Below are 16,951 nucleotides of genomic sequence, written 5' to 3'. Positions count from 1 at the left end.
CAATGGGGAAAGCAGCAAAGAGATGCAGACACAGCAGGGAGAGCAGAGTGGATGGGAGCTTTTTTCAGCTTCACCTGCAGCCTCTGTTCTCTCTGCTGTGGTGGGGAAACCCCAAAAGAGCTGCCAGAGAGAGAGAGAGGTGGCTGTTGCTTCATTCAGGCTCTGTCAGCATGGACTAAGCTCTTGGGCTTTTGCAGCTTAGTTTGTGTAAAGAGGGCCTAATATAAACACCCACTCACTCTGCTATCCCCAGTACAGCAGGGAAGTACCAAAGAGCTGTCCTTAACACTACGTTTTCCATCAGGCACTACAAAGGGCCAGAAGCCGCACCACAGCAAACACAGTATTGACTCATATATAAGTTATCCCAGTTTTCTAGGACGGTTTTTGGCATAATTTTTTTTTTACTTATACGCAAGTATATACAGTGGTGAAAGGTTACTGAGTCTCCGAACATGCTTTAATCAACATCTTTCTATTAGCTTTCCAACAGTACCTGTTTTTCTCTAGCAGCAGATTGGTTCAGGGAAAGGATGGACACATATATTCTCATGATGCATTTTAGGAACTTGTAACATTAGAGAGTTATAACAATGGAATCATTTGACACACTCAAAATCCAAATGCAAGTAATACACTGATTGTTTTTATACTTATCAAAGTTGTGCATTTTCTTTTGTAGGCTTTCTTTTAGTAAAAATGGAGTGGTTAGAATTGATGGCTTTTCTTCTCCTGATCAGTATGATGATGAAGCAATGAGTTTATGGACACACGAAAATTATGATGATGATGATGAATTAGACCTAGAAACGTGTAAATATATCTTAGAACATATAGGTGACAAGTTTTGTGAATTGGTGACATCTGAGAAAACAGCCATGTCCTGGGTCAAAAAGGATGGTAAGTCTATTCAGATTTACTATGAGATACCATAACTGTGTTCAGATGTTACTAGTTTTTTTGTTTGTTTAAAGCCCAGACTCATGTTCTTCTTAAGGAATCTCCATAGCTCTGTGAAAATGTTATTTCATTACACTATTCCACATGCAGAAGCCAGCACTCATTGAATTTAACTGTGCAGCCCAAAATGGTGAACATGGATTACCGTAGTTTGCTTTCTCAAAAAAATTACTTGCTTTGTTTGATCGTGGTATTTTTGTGAAAATCTATTTAATATGAAACATAGTAACATGAAAACAATGGTTATGGAATTTCTGGACTATGTTTTTATTCGATCATGGCATTTGAAGGAACAAAAAATAAGATAAATATACTACCTACTAGAACAGGTGAACAACTGCCAAATAGACAGGGGCCACTTCCACCCACATTCACCTGGTGGGCTGCACTAGTGTGATTCAAGGCACCAGAAATGACTTCAAACCACGAATTTCAGGCATTTTTTCTATATATTTGGGGGGGGGGCTTTTTTTTAAAAAAAAAAATCCCTTTTGGTAGCCATGTGACGGTTTGGAGCTTGTAAGCAGCCCCCCCCCCCATCCATTTAAGGCCTCATTAGCTGTTTTTGGATGCAATTTTTCAAAAGAAGTAGGAGTTAACTGTTTTCATTTGCTTACCTTACAGTTAATGTAGCTGACACCAAATAATGGGGAAAAAACTCTTACTTGGGAGAAATGATTTGCCTTTCATATTCAATTTACATTTGAATGAAAAAAAATCATTCCCCAATGAAATGTGCTGGGTTACTTTTAAGTCTTATCCCAAGCATCCTGAGCCATAGATAACATAGTGGTAGAATTCAAAAAGTCTGGAAAATCAGTATGCAGACAGATCTGGTAGTACCTTTGAGACTAACTGGAAGAAAGAAATTGGAAGCATGAGCTTTTGTAGACTTTAGCTGACTTTTTTCATAGACTTGAGCCTACTTCCTCAGATGCCCAAAAAAAACCATGTGTCTGAGGAAGTAGGCTCAAGTCTACGAAAGTTCATGTTACCAACTTCTTTCTTTCAGTTAGTTTCAAATGTGCTACAAGATCTCTTTGCATGGATAACATAGTTTTATGTGTTTCAAAGTGCCCCAACATCCATAGACATATTTCACTTGAAAAGACTTTATCAGAATTTTCCTTGAGAATTGCGCAATGTCAGTTTAGAAATAATAGGCTAAACTTCTGCCTGTTTCTTATTCTGTCCAGTTAGGACAGAGAATTAATCAGTATTGTCCTAAAAATAAGATCCTTTATTACACAGCCACACAATTGCTGTAGTTTTGAACCAATATTATTACATATCTTAAATCTATACCAAATAATTATAAATTGTAACAATTAAAAGAACACTTCTGCTTGCCAATTTTTTCCTAATTGCTTAAAAGGCAATAACAACAAGGTTAAGTGGCTGAATTTTCATTTATAATGCTGTAATTTTACACATGCTTGCCTTTAAATTTCAGTACTTGGTCTTCTGTTTACTCTGTATTTCAGCCAAAATTGCTTGGAAGAGAGCAGTCAGAGGAGTTCGTGAAATGTGTGATGCTTGCGAAGCCACCCTGTTTAACATTCACTGGGTTTGCCAAAAATGTGGATTTGTGGTCTGCTTAGATTGCTACAAAGCTAAAGAACGGAAAAGCTCTAGAGGTCAGTGCTTGTGTAGGAACCAAGGTATAGGCAGATGTTTTAGAATTGCTTATTTCCTGTTTTAGCATCGTTTGTATTTAATTCCACAAATTGTACTCAGACTAGAACAGGCACTTCTTTTCCATCTTTGTCTTCATGAGCAGGCTTTGCTTTTTTATTTACTCTGACATAAAATTGATGTATAGTTTCTCATCAAACAGCAAAAAAAAAATCCAACTTCTACCTATAAACTATTAGAAAGTTGATATAGAATAACTATATAATTTCAGTTTATCCAGTCACAGGTATTATGAACTGTCTTTACAGATAAAGAACTGTATGCTTGGATGAAATGTGTGAAAGGACAACCTCATGATCACAAACATTTAATGCCAACCCAAATTATTCCTGGATGTGGTAAGAGCATAATAAAAAGTAATTTATTTATTGTTTTTGTTGCACATAAAACTCTTTATAGAAATTGGGTAGTTTTTATTTTCTTTTTGTCGCATCAAGTATTGGTATTGCAAACTAAGAAATGACATTTCAGTATTCATAGCAGAAGCTGCACACTCAGAAGCACTTATGTCTTCTCCAATGCTTATAAAACCAGAGGGCAACTTTGCCATCATTTCCCCCTCCTGACTTTTTAAGCCAAACACATTTTTAAAAGGGCCCCTCTGAGGTTTAAAGTCTAAAAGACCCCAGAGGGGCTAAAAACTTGGCAAAAGTATGAACATCCACACACCCCAGGAAGGGGTGAGACTTGTACAGTCTGTGTGTGAGCTGCAAGCAGCCCTTTGAGGGATCCAGTGTGGCTCTTGGGACCCTCACCCACCTTCTCCCAAAAAAAATACCACCCCCAAAACTATTTTGACCAAAAGGTTTCACACTTGCGTTAAAGTAAAGGACACTCTGAAACACACAAAAAAAGTTTCCAAAGGACCCCCAAAAGCAGCTAGATGTGACACATCACTTCTTATTGCCCAAAGTCACAGCCACAATGGCATGTTGCAGTCTTCTGGAGTCCATATAATTTAAAGCAACACGGCCCTCCAGGTGTGGAGGAAATTTTGAGTTTTTTAACTGGGATGAGACCTTTGGGGGCCTTGGCAACTAAATGTAGTATGTGGGCTTCTGAGTACCTGAATGCTCTGTGATCCAAACCTTATAGAATAATTTGAACAAAATGCTGAACACAATTTATGGTAGGGTTTATTGTGTATTTTAGGATTGTGTTGTGTGTCATCACCAAAGTTTGGTCTTAATTTGTTTAATACATGAAGATAGTTATAATTGTAATCAGAGCTTGAAAACTACAAAGTTTTTGGAAGAATTGATTGTTTTATTCATATTTTATAGTTTTAATGGAACTTCTTGAAGCAGTGCATACTTTTAGAGAGAAACATGAAATTAAAGCCCATTGCCAGTGTACCAGCAAACAGAATTTACAAGTTGGCAAACTCCCTTCAATGAATGGGGTATCTCAGGTATGGCCAAAGTGTTAACTTTTTAATATTTTCATATTTTGATAGGCTATAACGTGATGTTTACAGTTAAGCGTAATTATTATCAATATCTGATGTGCTTTATTGAAGCAAAGTGTATAGATGTTGTATTAGTGCCATAATGTAATTACTGTTAACATACACAGACAAATCAACTGAATTGTTATGCCTTACAGATTTTACAGAATGTCCTTAATCACAGTAATAAAATTTCTCTGTGCATACCTGAGTCACAACAGCAGAAAGCATCTCAAAAAACTGAGACAAATGGCAACACAAGCCCTGGCAGTGATATAAGTGCAGATAGCAAGTTAACTCCACCGGAATCCCAGTCACCACTGCATTGGTTGGCAGATCTAGCAGAGCAAAAGGCTAGAGAAGAAAAAAAAGGTAAATAATGGGATAGATTGGTTAGAAAGCAAATTGTCAATTTCTCTGTAATAGAAAATAACAAATACAATAAATATTGATATTTACTTGTTTCTCTTAATGCTTTTGAATGCCATGGTGAAATACAACTTTCTTCATTTACTGCTACACTACAAGAAAGGGTATAAATCACCAAATGTATCATTAACTACAAACACTATTTTATCTTTATACAATTAAAAAAAATCTATGTGGAATTGGCAGGAAGTAGCATGTAAGAGGGGAGTGGACTGTCGTTTTGGAATGGAGTAGGGGACCTTTTTTTCTTTTGCAGACCACATCCAGGCCTTTGGTGGGATTGGGAGAAAAGTATATGAGGCCATCCTTTTTCTCTCTGTCACCCTCTTTGTTTACTCACTCACCCATCATGCAGATTGCAGTGGTAAAATTGCACCCTTAATTTGTCTGGATTGAACACTTCCAAGGAGTTTCTCCCCTACCCCCTTCTGCAGGTCTTCCTGGTTATACTTTTTACCCCAGAGTGACTCCTCCCCCCTCACCCATATGAAATCTGGCTGACAGTTGTATGAAGAAAGACAATGAGACAATCATATTCCAAAACAATTGGAAAGTAAGCATAGGTTTCTGCTGGATTTTCCATGCATAAGGGCCAGTTTTCCATTATCTCCCATGCAGGATTATTCCAGGGAAGATTCAGCTGCATCAAGTGTCCTCCCTCAGTTCTTCAGTGCCCTCTGTGTTATGGCAGGAAAGGCCATCTTTAACCAGGAAAAACAAACAAATAAAACCCTAAGTACAGAAGTAAGAGCAGCGTTGCCTTTTATGTATGTGACAAGAAATTAACATTTATGGAATTCTTACCACAAAGTTTTATATATTTGGCCACAGTCCATTTCAAACAAAGACATGTGTATTGGCCCAAATTTAGTCACTGAATGAGGCCTTAACTCTGTGTTGGAGTATGGTCATGGAAGTATCCTTCACGATTACTCAGGTTCATGCAAATGACTCCCTCCTATACAGAAAAACAGTTCATTCCTGTATGGCTTTGGACTTTTGCCAAATTCATATTTTGTTTTCTTATCAACCATGGAAGTTCACGGGGAATGATCATCTGTTGTAATTTATGTGTTGTAATTTATATAGATGTCAACTATAATTTGTATCTCCAGTTTATTTTCTATCCTTCCTTATCAAATGACAATGTGTACTAGTAGTTCACAGAAGTTAGGAAAATATTTTATAGTTACACTAATGACTACTGTTATTCAACATTGGCCTGTGAATCTTAATGGTAAATGCACAAACCATTTACATTTTCCATTGGCTTCCCAAAATGCTAAGCGATACAACCATGTAACATAGGGCTATATGAACAGGACATGCCATCCATGCCTTGGACTCACACTTGGGTTCTACTTCTCTAGTCCTTTTGTACCCTAAAAGAGAAGACTGGGAACATTAATTTCAAGTTTGAAACAAATCACAGGGCTTTGTGATGTGCAAACCCATAGATCATGCTTAAACAATGATTTGAGAACACTAGGCAAGATCATATTGGGGCTGTCAGCATGGGCCAAAGGCCCGTGTTCTCTCCAACACCATGTTGTCCTGTTTGGACAATGATGGCCATTAGCCTCGGGCCAGGATCCAGCAGATCAGATGCGGATTTGGCCTGATCCTGGGTCAAAAGGATCTTAATGTGGGTCAAAATGGCCTGCTGTTTGCTCCCCCCTGACAGAGCAGATGGCCCCGCACTCCCCTTATTCTGTTGTGCCATTGCAGCTAGTGAGAAGACCCCCATTGCTGCAGCTGACGTGGAAATGAGGCACGTGGCCACGTGCTTACAGTCAGACACCTGTTTCCATTTCAGACACTGCAATGGAGGTCTTCTCACTAGTAGCAACAATGGAGTAAGGTGAGGGTCCGTGGGGTGAAAACAGGTGGGTGTGTAAACACCTGCCCATCCCTATACCAGCCTGGGAACCAATCTGGCTTGGGACCTGGGCCAGGATAGCATGATCCAAGCCCATGCAATCCCGGCCCATCTGCCATTGTGGTTTTAGGTTCTCTGGTTGAGGAGGGTTATAGGCCAGCTAGTCTGGGGGGTGAGTCTCTCCTTCTAGTTATCCCTTCCTCAGGCAGAACCAAAATTTCCAGCTGAGTTCAGAATTTCTGTTTCTTTGAAGGAGGATCACCCCAGATTGACTGGTCTCATTTCCTCAAGCACATCCAAAATTCACCGTGTGGAATTTCTATTTGTCTTGTTTTGAAATCATAGTATAAGCAGATCACAGTTTCCTGTAATTGGAGGACCACTCCCCATATTCTGCCCTATGAGACAGACAAATAGCTTGTTAATTTTTTACTTAAGAATTCTCTGTTATGTCACAAAGCCTGTAACTGGTTTCGGGAGATTTTCATACAGTAAGCGTTTGCCTGAGAGTAGGAAAATAAGCAATTCCATTTGGTCACAACACTTCAAGTGTTTAGTTTTACAGAGTTGTAAGCAGAAGATCGAGAGTTAGCCCCAGGGTTCAGATTACTAAATTTTATTTAAATTCAAATTTCTGTAACATTGATATATTTGCCAAATAGAAGAGCTATTCTTTATGATCTATGGGAGTTTAAAAATAAATCCAGGACCGTTATCTGTGTGCACCACAGTTAAGATGTTACAGTTAAGATGTTTCAAATCAGAAGTGGTTCTTTTTCAGCTTGCAGGAGTGGGATAGGGGAGCACACAAGACAAAGGCTAGCCTCCAGAAGTTCTTCATGTAGCAGGAAATCATATGTATTACCGTAATACTGAACCAAACCTGCAATTGATTGATAAATATCATTAATAGTTTTTCATCTGGCATAATAAATAAGACTATGAAAGTACCATATTCTTCAGACTTGTATGATGGAAAGAGAGATGTGGAGTGGAAAAATTTCCAATGCTATATTTGTCCATGGAAATTTTTCCATACCATATATGTGGCTGGGTGGGAGGCATTTATTCATAATTGTCTGGGCTTGCTGTATAGCAGTCAATCTTGTCAGATGGGCTAATTATAAACTTGAAGTTATTCTAAGAAGACAAGCATTGGCAAATGATTAGAGAAACAGACTTCACAAATGAAAGCACTGCTCAGCTCCTTTATAAAGTGGTCCCTTGTTATATATACTCTGGGGTTTGGTTTCAAGATCCCTCGTGGATAACAAAATCCGTGGATGCTCAAGTCCCATTAAATATAATGACATAGCAAAATGGTCTCCCTTATAAAAAATAGAAAATCAAGGTTTGATATATGAAATTTATACTTTTTTTTAACATTTTCAAACCGTGGATGCTTGAATCCATGTATAAAAAGTCAGTGTATAAGAAAGGCATTTTGCAAAATCTGTTGCTTCTCAGTCATTCACCAGTATAAGTAGTTAAGACAAAATGTGATAAGTTACCTATGCCAGCAGACTTACATCCATCCTTAGAAAAATATAATGTTCAGCTAGTTGTACTGAATCAACTTTTTCTCAACTTGAAATGAAACTGATAAGTAATATAGAGAGTGAGTGAGTGACAGGGTTCTTCACTTCCTCAGATCCCAACTTACCCATGCCCACACCGTCCAAACCCTCCTGAGCTACATGGACCCAACTATTGCTGAAACGCTTTATGCCTGTCTCTGTATGCGCCCACTTCAGGCATGATTTCTTGCCTCATTCGACCATGCCGCAAACCAGTCTCAAAACATCTCATGGTACTGAGATCACTACATCAATCCCTTCGATGGTGGCTCTTCTTCCCAAATCTTTTCTCCTCCTCGACCTTGTCGGATTCTGACAACAGATGCCTCCCTTCATGGCTGGGGCGCCCATCTCGATGGGCTATCGACCCAAGGGTTTTGGTCCATGATAGAAGCCACTCTCCATATCAACACCTTGGAAATGTTGGCTGTCATCAAAGCCATTCGAGGATCTCCTCACAAGCCTTCAGATCCTCATCACGACTGATAACACAGTGATTGTCTATTACATCAATATGAAGGGTGGAACAAATCCTTTACTCTTCTCAGTCTCGTTTACCAGTTATCAAATTAGTGCATTTGGAAAATGATCCTCCACTTCATCTTCCAGGAATGTCCAACTCACTAGTAGACCCTCAACAGGACTTCTCTATTGTCCCATGAGTGGATGATCAGTCCTCTGAGACCTTTTTTTCTTCGCTGGGGCTAGCCAGTTTGCCTTGCCACTAAATTACGAATGCAAGACATTTTTTTCCAGATTCCCCAAGGGGAACAGAGACCTAGTAGACACCTTTCTTTTCATTTGGCAAGGTCCTCTCCTGTATGCCGTTCCGCCATTTCTTCTGATAACAAAACTAATCTCAAAACTGCATCTAGACCAAGCACACTGCATTATGATCAGCCTTGGTTCTCCCTCTTCTTCTCCTCTTCAATGAGACCTTCTGTCACCTCCCCCTTCAACCATTTCTTCTCACCATCAAGCAAGGGAAGGTGAGACATCCAGACATTTGCACACTTTGCCTTATGGCTTGGCAGATCCTTCTTCCCTCTCATTACCAGTGAGATGGATCATTCAGGCTTCCCACAGACTATCAACTACCTAGTCTTACAACTATAAACTCAGAGCCTTCTTTTCGTTTTTGCAGAAAAAATAACAGTACTGCAGTGTGACACTTCACATATTCTGGAGTTCCTTTCCTCTCTAGCAGAAGTAGGACTCTCACTCTATTTATTAAAATGCTATTTAGCAGCTATTTCCTGTCACTGTCAGCAATTAGGCAATCCCTCCTGTTTCTCTGACCCACTCATCAAGACCTTCCTAAGAGGTTACCAAAACCTTTACCTTCCTGTACTTCCTCCACCTCCTGCATGGAACCTACAACTGATCTTGGCTCAACTTTTTGGACCCCCATTTGATCCTGTGGCCATCTGTGACATCAGGCTCCTCACCTGGAAAACAGCTTTCCTGGTGGCAGTCACCTCGGCCAAATGGGTCAGTGAACTCTGTGACCTCCGTGCTGACCCTCCCTACATTAGGTGCCATAAGGATAAGGTTGTTGTTTGCCTTGACATCACCGTCCTCCCTAAGGTAGTCTTGGGATTCTACCTCAGCCAAGACATTATCCTCCCTGCCTTTATGCAAGAATCATCCTCTGACCTTGAGAGGTCGCTTCATTCTTTGGACGTACGCAGGGCATTAGCTTTCTGTGTTGATAGAACAGCCCATTTTCATAACACCAAGCACCTTTTTGTGTGTTCTTCTACATCTCACTTGGGACATCATGTCACAGCTCAACATTTTTCTAAATGGCTGACTTCCACCATAGTTGATATGAGTTGGCTCCGAATCAGTACTGCGCAGGTGCGTTACATCACATGTGTGTAAGTTCAGAGATGACCACTTGAAGAAACACAGCTACAGGTAAGCAATCTGTCCATCCTCTTGTCATTCTGGTCTCGAGTAGATGAAGCAAAAAGAGTGGCCAGAGACAGTCCTGAATGGCCCATAGCAAGGAGTGGATAAAATCCGGTCCTTTTGTGGCTGGGTTTGGGTGCTGCTTCTGTGCGGTTTGGGGTGTGTGCATCATTTAATCTCCATGCCCCCAAAACATGCAGAAGGCACCTTTTTTTGCCTGCCTGTTTTGGCCTCAGTAAAGCAATATCATGTGAAGGTTCTGTACAGTGCTCCTCCACACCTGCTGAGCTGGATGGGACCCCTTGAGACCACCTTTTATCCAAAACCACTTGCTGCCGCCACCTAATGATTACCCCCTGGCAACACATTGGGGCATTGCTGGGACTTCAACTGGTAATTGACAACCCAGTGAGGCACTAGCCAAGCTAAGACCATGAAACAGAAGTGAAAAAAGAGGCAGCATACTTAAGGAAAAGTTTTATTCTAAAGTAACCAAAATTAAAGAAAAGAAACACGGAGGACAACTGGTCCTCCAGGCACAAACTTAAAGTATCAGTTACATAATTGTAATCATGTCAGCCAAACATAACATACTCCAAACCTGACTCCCCTAATTAGTTGTGAGACAGGCCCCCGGGCGGAGGCCTTGCTGGTCTCTCCCTCAGGCCTTCTCTCCTCACTTCACCTCAGGATCCCTCCTAGCATGTTCTCTCTCAACAGCCATCTGATTGGATGGTTATCACACAACCAGTGATGTATTCTCCTCACAGAGTAACTGTACCTCCTCCCACAGTTAACCATTTATTCCCATTTATCATATAGCACTACATCTAGATTGCAGCTAATGTTAGTTGTTACATCAGTGAATAGTTATGTATGATCAATCTTTTGTTGTTGTTCTTGTTGTTGTTATAGAAAACAAAGATTGTCCTCCTTCAAAACATACAAAGGAAGAGCAGGACCAAGACAGCCCAGAAACACTTAACTACAAGATGTCAACTCCTTTGTCTCAAAATAATGAGCAGGGCTCCACTTTACGAGACTTGCTGACTACTACTGCTGGCAAACTACGGCTTGGCTCTACAGATGCTGGCATTGCTTTTGCTCCAGTTTATTCTACAGGAACTGCAGTGAGTGTGTTTCTGGGTTTAGTAGAATGGGAAGGACCCATTCCCATACCTCAGAGACCAGCGACTTAATATGACCAGAATTCAGATGGCCATTTCTCCATAGAAAAAAAAGATTAAATGAGCTATTTAGGTGGATGCAAGGGCATGGGCTTGCCCAATAGATTTTTTTAATGACATATATAAACTTTTTGATATTTACATCCGTGGTTTTAAAAAAGTTGGTCATGAAGTACAGATATTCACTGGGCTTTCTGAAGTCCAAAATACACTGCAAAAATAATCCAGTTTGAGACTGCTTTAACTACCCTGGCTCAGTGCTAGGGAATCCTGGGAATTGTAGTTTATTGTGGCACTAGAGCTCTCTGAGAGAGAGGGCTTAATGTCTCACAGAACTGCAGTTCACAGAATGTTCTATCATTGAACCAGGGCAGTTAAAGCAGTTTCAAACTAGATTATTTCTGGAATGTGTTTTGGACGTAAATTAGCTGAGTCGTTCTCCTAATTTCAGCTAATTTAGGTAAAGCAGAGGACTGTACTGGATTCCTTGAAATGTATGGTTTTGAACTCCTTAAAGTTCAGATTTACTAATATACAGTCCGACTCCCATATCCACAGGATCAGTAACTGTGGTTTCACTTACCTGCATCCAGAAAAGAAGGTCTAGGCATCTGGAGGTGCTCCAGAACAACTCTGTGATCAACTTCACCATTATCTGCAGTTCTCGCTCTCTGCAGTAAGTCTGGAAACATACCCTCCACCTATATGGGGGTTGGACTGTAATTTTAAGAAGTCACAATGCATATAGACAATTCACTGAAGAATTTAAGTGTTCAATTTTCATTTCCCTTCATTGCTTGTGTAAAACCTAGAGTTTATGCTAAATTATGTATCCATAACTAATTTTTAAATGATGAGGGGCACAAGATACTATATATTTGAATTATAATATAGTTGCACTTTTTAGTATTATTAGTCCAATACCTGTTCTGTGGATCTGGTAATGGAAGTTTCTGTTGAATGAAGAAAGATTGCTTAAGACTTTGTTTTATCTTTCCCATAGAGTAGCAAAGGTGGAAGGACTATGCCAAACATTCTTGATGACATAATTGCTTCAGTTGTAGAAAATAAGATTCCACCAAATAGAACACCAAAAATAAATTTAAAATCTGAAGTGAAGGATGAACCAAAGGATGAAAAAAAAATTATTACAGATGATTTCAGCATATTGTTTAGTGATGTTCCACATGCTTGGATCTGTGATAAACATGTTTTGTGGCTGAGTGATCATAAAAACTGCAACAACTGGAAACTGTTCAAAGACTGTTGGAAGCAAGGAAAGGTATGTATTAAATGGCACTTGGGATTCTAAACAGGGCTGGTAGGACATCATGTACTTAAATAATATTTAAACAGAGTTTATCAGAGTGCCAATGGGTGGAGGTGTCACAGCACATTCTCGCCTAAACATTACTACTCCCTGAAACTCCCATCAGAATACATCCCTAGCTGCTGCTTTCATCCTTGTTTGTGGCTTGTATTGGCTCATGCTGTTTTAAAAGAGTATTCCAGATTATGTGAGAGAAAGGAAGGATTATCAGGATTACACACTTACCTACCATTTAGTGTTCATTTGTTTACCTAGCTTTACCACTATGGTGCTTCCTTATCAAGAAGTTGTTCACTGTGTTTCATTGGTTTAGCTATAACATAATGAAAGGAGAATATTCGCAGATGGGAACAGAGGAGTGTGGTCAAAAAGTGACCTTGATTGACAACATTAGCCGCTTTGTGTAATAGCTTTCTAGTATTAAGGAGATACAAAAGACTGCAGCAACTATAGGACAATAGCACTAATTTTACATGCAAGCAAAATAATGCTCAAAATTCTGCAGCATAGACTCCCAACTATACATGGAGAAAGAAATTCCAGAGGTGCAAGCAGGATTCAGAAAAGGAAGGGGCATTAGGGACCACGTTGCAAACATATAATGGCTAATGGAGTGTACCAAAGAATTCCAAAAAAGAATCAACATGTGTTTTATAGAATACAGCAAAGCATTTGATTGAATAGATCATGAAAAGTTATGGAATGCACTCAAATACATAGGCGTGCCACTACATCTGATAGTCCTGATGAGGAATCTGTACCAAGGACAAGAAGCCACCGTCAGAACAGAATTCAGGGAAACAGAGTGGTTCCCAATAGGGAAAGGGTCAGGCAAGACTGCATCCTTTCACCTTACTTGTTTAATTTATATGCTGAAAACACCTTAAGAAAAGCAGAATTAGAATCATAAAAAAGAGGAGTGAAGATAGGAGGAAGCAAGATTAACCACTTAAGATATGCAGTTGATAGCATAATATTAAGCAGAAGGCATTCAAGAACTGGAGCAGTTAATAAGGAAGGTCAAAGATGAAAGTGCAAAGGCAGGTCTGATGCTGAACATAAAGAAAACAAAAATACAGTCGGCCCTTCTTATACATGGATTTAAGCATACACAGATTGAAAATGTTCCAAAAAAGTATAAATTTACCTTGATTTTCCATTTTTTATAAGGGACACCATTTTGCTATGTCATTATATGTAATGGGACTTGACCATACATGGATTTTGTTATACATGGGGGATCTTGGAACCAAACCCCAGCGTATAACAAGGGTCCACTGTAATGACCACAGAAGAAATACAGCAGTTCTATCTAGACAATGAGGAAATTGAAATATTTAAAGAATTCCCATTTCTAGGATCAAACATAGACCAGGATGGAGATTGCAGTCAAGAACTAAGAAGAAGACTAGGAATGGGAAGGGCAGCTATGAAAGAACTGGAAAGGATACTGAAGAATAAAGTCATACAACTGAGCACTAAAGTCAGGATTGTTCAGGCCATTGTATTTCCAATTACCATATACGGATGTGAGAGTTGGACAGTGAAGGAAGCAGACAGAAAGAAAATCAACTCATTTGAAATGTGGTGCTGGAGAAGAGTACTTAGGATACCATGGACAGCCAAGAAGACAAACAAATGGGTTCTTGAACAGCTCAGACCAGGGCTCTCCTTGGAAGCAAAGATGATCAAGTTGAGACCATCGTACTTTGGCCACATAATGAGAAAGCATAGATCACTAGAAAAAACAATGCTAGGAAAGCATTCAAGCAGAAAGCAGAGGGTAGAAGAAAGAGAGGAAGACCACAAACCAGATGGATAGAGTCAATCGGGATTGTGGGCAAGGGCTTGCAGGATCTGGGCAGGGCAGTGGAGGATAGGGATTTTTGGAGATGTCTCATCCACAGGTCACCATGAGTCGGAACTGACTCAAGGGCAGCTAACAACAACAACAACAACATGTTTGATAAAGAAACAAAAACGCAATGTACGTCATTAATAAAGCTTCAAACACATTTTAAGGTTGAAAACCGCACTGCCCCTAGACTGAGACTTCAGAAGACTCCGGCTTAATCCTCTTCCCATAGTGAATGTGCTGTTGGGTCCAATTTATCTATCTGCGTCTTGATTTTGGAAGACACTTAAAAGATACATAGAATGGGACTGCCAATCACTCTCACGACTTGAAGATGTGACCTTTGGCCAGTTGGCTAGTGGGAGAAGCAGTGAATTTCTAACCATTTCAGTGAGAAAAAAACATGGAGACCTTGTTGAGGCAGCTAGTGCCTGCATGTTTACATAAGAGCTTATGTTCAAAGTCCTAAATGGTTAACTGTCTGTATCTTGCTTATATGAGCTACATTTGTCTCTTTGTACACAGATTTGTTTATAAAATGTCTATGGGAGCTCACTTGTGATTTTTCCAGGTGCTGTGTTGTGGCTGCTACAAGGTTCTGAGTTAAATTTAAACTGAAGGACTAGGATTAAAAAAAAAAGTAGAAGAAGTAAATATATCCAGACAATGATCTCATAACTCCAACTAATATAAGATTAATCTCCTTTGAAACGTCCGCACAGACAGGAAGTCAGTGTCATTTCAAAAGTGCCTCCATTTAATATTTTTAAAATACCTTTGCTTATTGTCACTCTTACGTTTTGTTTTCTAGCCTGTATTAGTGTCTGGAATCCACAAGAAACTGAATGCAACCTTGTGGAAGGCAGATCTCATCAGTTCAGATTTTGGGGACATCAAAGCTGATCTCTTGAACTGTAAAGACAGTGTTACTTCAAATGGCAGTGTCAAGGAATTTTGGGACGGTTTTGAAGATGTTTCAAGTACGTTTCATCTTTTGTAGAATTACTGCAATCCAAAACAGATCTGTGCATATTGTTGTGTATGAAGTAAAAGTAATAATACAGTCCTTATCCAAGGGCTGTCTAAGACAACACTAAGCTATGCTGAATTCTAATAGCTCCCAATCTAGCACTACTGGAAATCACTAGAGTATCCTTGCCTTTCCTAAACTTTCTATTGGAATTATGGCTGTGTTCCTTGACTGGAGGAGGCCTGAATCTGGTTTAACCCTGCTCTTCCCTCACACATGCTTTCTCTGCCCCTTTTTCAAGTCTTATGGCACTGAAACTTATACAGCAATTGTACTAGTAGATTGCTGTTCTGGCAAATTTCTGAAGTCATTCAGCAGAAAAGTGTTCTGGCAGAAGTACACTTCTAGTCAGCTGAAGAGTTCAGTTAAAAAGTGTGTAACATTTGGTGGATTATGTCCCTGAATAACATCCATTTGCAGAGTAGTCCACAGTAATTGTGTAGTCCAGTTATTTTTATTTTTTTTAAATAAAATCCCAAACTCAACCTTATATGATTTTGCCTTGACGAAGAATTGAGAGAGGTCACAGCCTGTGATGACTTCCATTAGTGAGCATTGAGCATCATGCTAAACAGCCAGTGAAGAGTCCCACTGCAATAAATGGAATTTATGTTAGTTGCAGCTGGCTTGTACCATTCATTTCAATAGGCCTACTCTGGTTAGGATTTATATTGGATTTTGCTTGTTATTGTGTAATAGTTTCACTTTTCATGTGTCACAAGGGCCTAAATCCAATTGATAATTTCCACTTACAGCAGATGCTGAATGGTAACTCAAGATGTATATAAATTCCATTGATCTATTGGCTCTATTCTGTTGAATACTAGTACAGGGGTACCCCGGGTTACGAAATTAATTCGTTCCGCCGCCGCTTTCGTAACCTGGAATAATTCGTAAGCCGAAAAAGCCATAGGCGCTAATGGGGAAAAGCCGCGATTTCGTGTGAAATAGCGCCGAAAAGCACCAAAAAATTTTTCGTAACCCGAAATAACCTTCGTAACCCGGAACAGTTTTTTTGAATGGATTTTTTTCGTAACCCGGAAATTTCGTAAGGCGGCACATTCGTATCCCGGGGTACCAGTGTAGTTCAGATTAAGGCCAAAATTATTTAATCTTTCCTTAGACACAATTCTATATTGGCACATGCTGTACTGGAATTCCTTCAATTCTGTGCAACTTAACACTACTCTAAAAAGTGTAGTATTTGTTTGTATACACTCACCATTAGAATGAGAACTTGAACTAAATTGGAATATGATATGGATTAGTAGAGTAGTTTTACAATTTTATAGGCAATAACATAAGACATACATCTTTTTCTTGGGACTGATGAATGCCATTTCAACTATTGCATTTTCAGAATCAAAAAAAAGAAAAAATTTAAAAATGCTTTTATGTTTAAATTATTAGTGTTTGTTTTGAAATCGAAAGGAAGCTGTTGATTGTTAAATGTGTTCTTGTTGTTGCTAGCTGCCTTGAATTTCAAAGAAACAGAGTTATAAAGGTTTTAAAATAATAAAAGATTCTATATCAATTGGCCCTCTATATCCATGGATTTTTATCCACAGATTCAACCATCCATGGCTTGAAAATATTTTTAAAAATATAAATTCCAAAAGCAAACCTTGATTTTGCCAGTTTATATATG

General features: G+C 39.3%; 1 protein-coding gene across 5 annotated transcripts in view; it reads left to right on the top strand.

Annotated features, from left to right (window-relative positions):
* The window catches only part of JMJD1C (jumonji domain containing 1C), a 176,971-nt gene that overhangs the window by 139,570 nt on the left and 20,450 nt on the right, over window positions 1-16,951 (top strand). For 4 of the 5 annotated variants that reach the window (XM_042459927.1, XM_042459924.1, XM_042459925.1 and 1 more), the window contains 8 exons: window positions 683-900; window positions 2,445-2,597; window positions 2,904-2,993; window positions 3,939-4,066; window positions 4,261-4,474; window positions 10,817-11,031; window positions 12,092-12,370; window positions 15,085-15,253. In XM_042459927.1, the coding sequence (XP_042315861.1) occupies window positions 683-900; window positions 2,445-2,597; window positions 2,904-2,993; window positions 3,939-4,066; window positions 4,261-4,474; window positions 10,817-11,031; window positions 12,092-12,370; window positions 15,085-15,253 (1,466 nt within the window). Of the gene's footprint in view, window positions 1-682; window positions 901-2,444; window positions 2,598-2,903; window positions 2,994-3,938; window positions 4,067-4,260; window positions 4,475-10,814; window positions 11,032-12,091; window positions 12,371-15,084; window positions 15,254-16,951 lie in introns of those variants that run through there. The other variant, XM_042459928.1, reaches the window with a different exon arrangement.

The sequence above is a fragment of the Sceloporus undulatus genome, chromosome 3, assembly GCF_019175285.1.
Source record: "Sceloporus undulatus isolate JIND9_A2432 ecotype Alabama chromosome 3, SceUnd_v1.1, whole genome shotgun sequence".
Taxonomy (NCBI): domain Eukaryota; kingdom Metazoa; phylum Chordata; class Lepidosauria; order Squamata; family Phrynosomatidae; genus Sceloporus; species Sceloporus undulatus.
The sequence above is the reverse complement of the archived record's forward strand: the minus strand, read 5'-3'. Positions and strand labels throughout refer to the sequence as shown.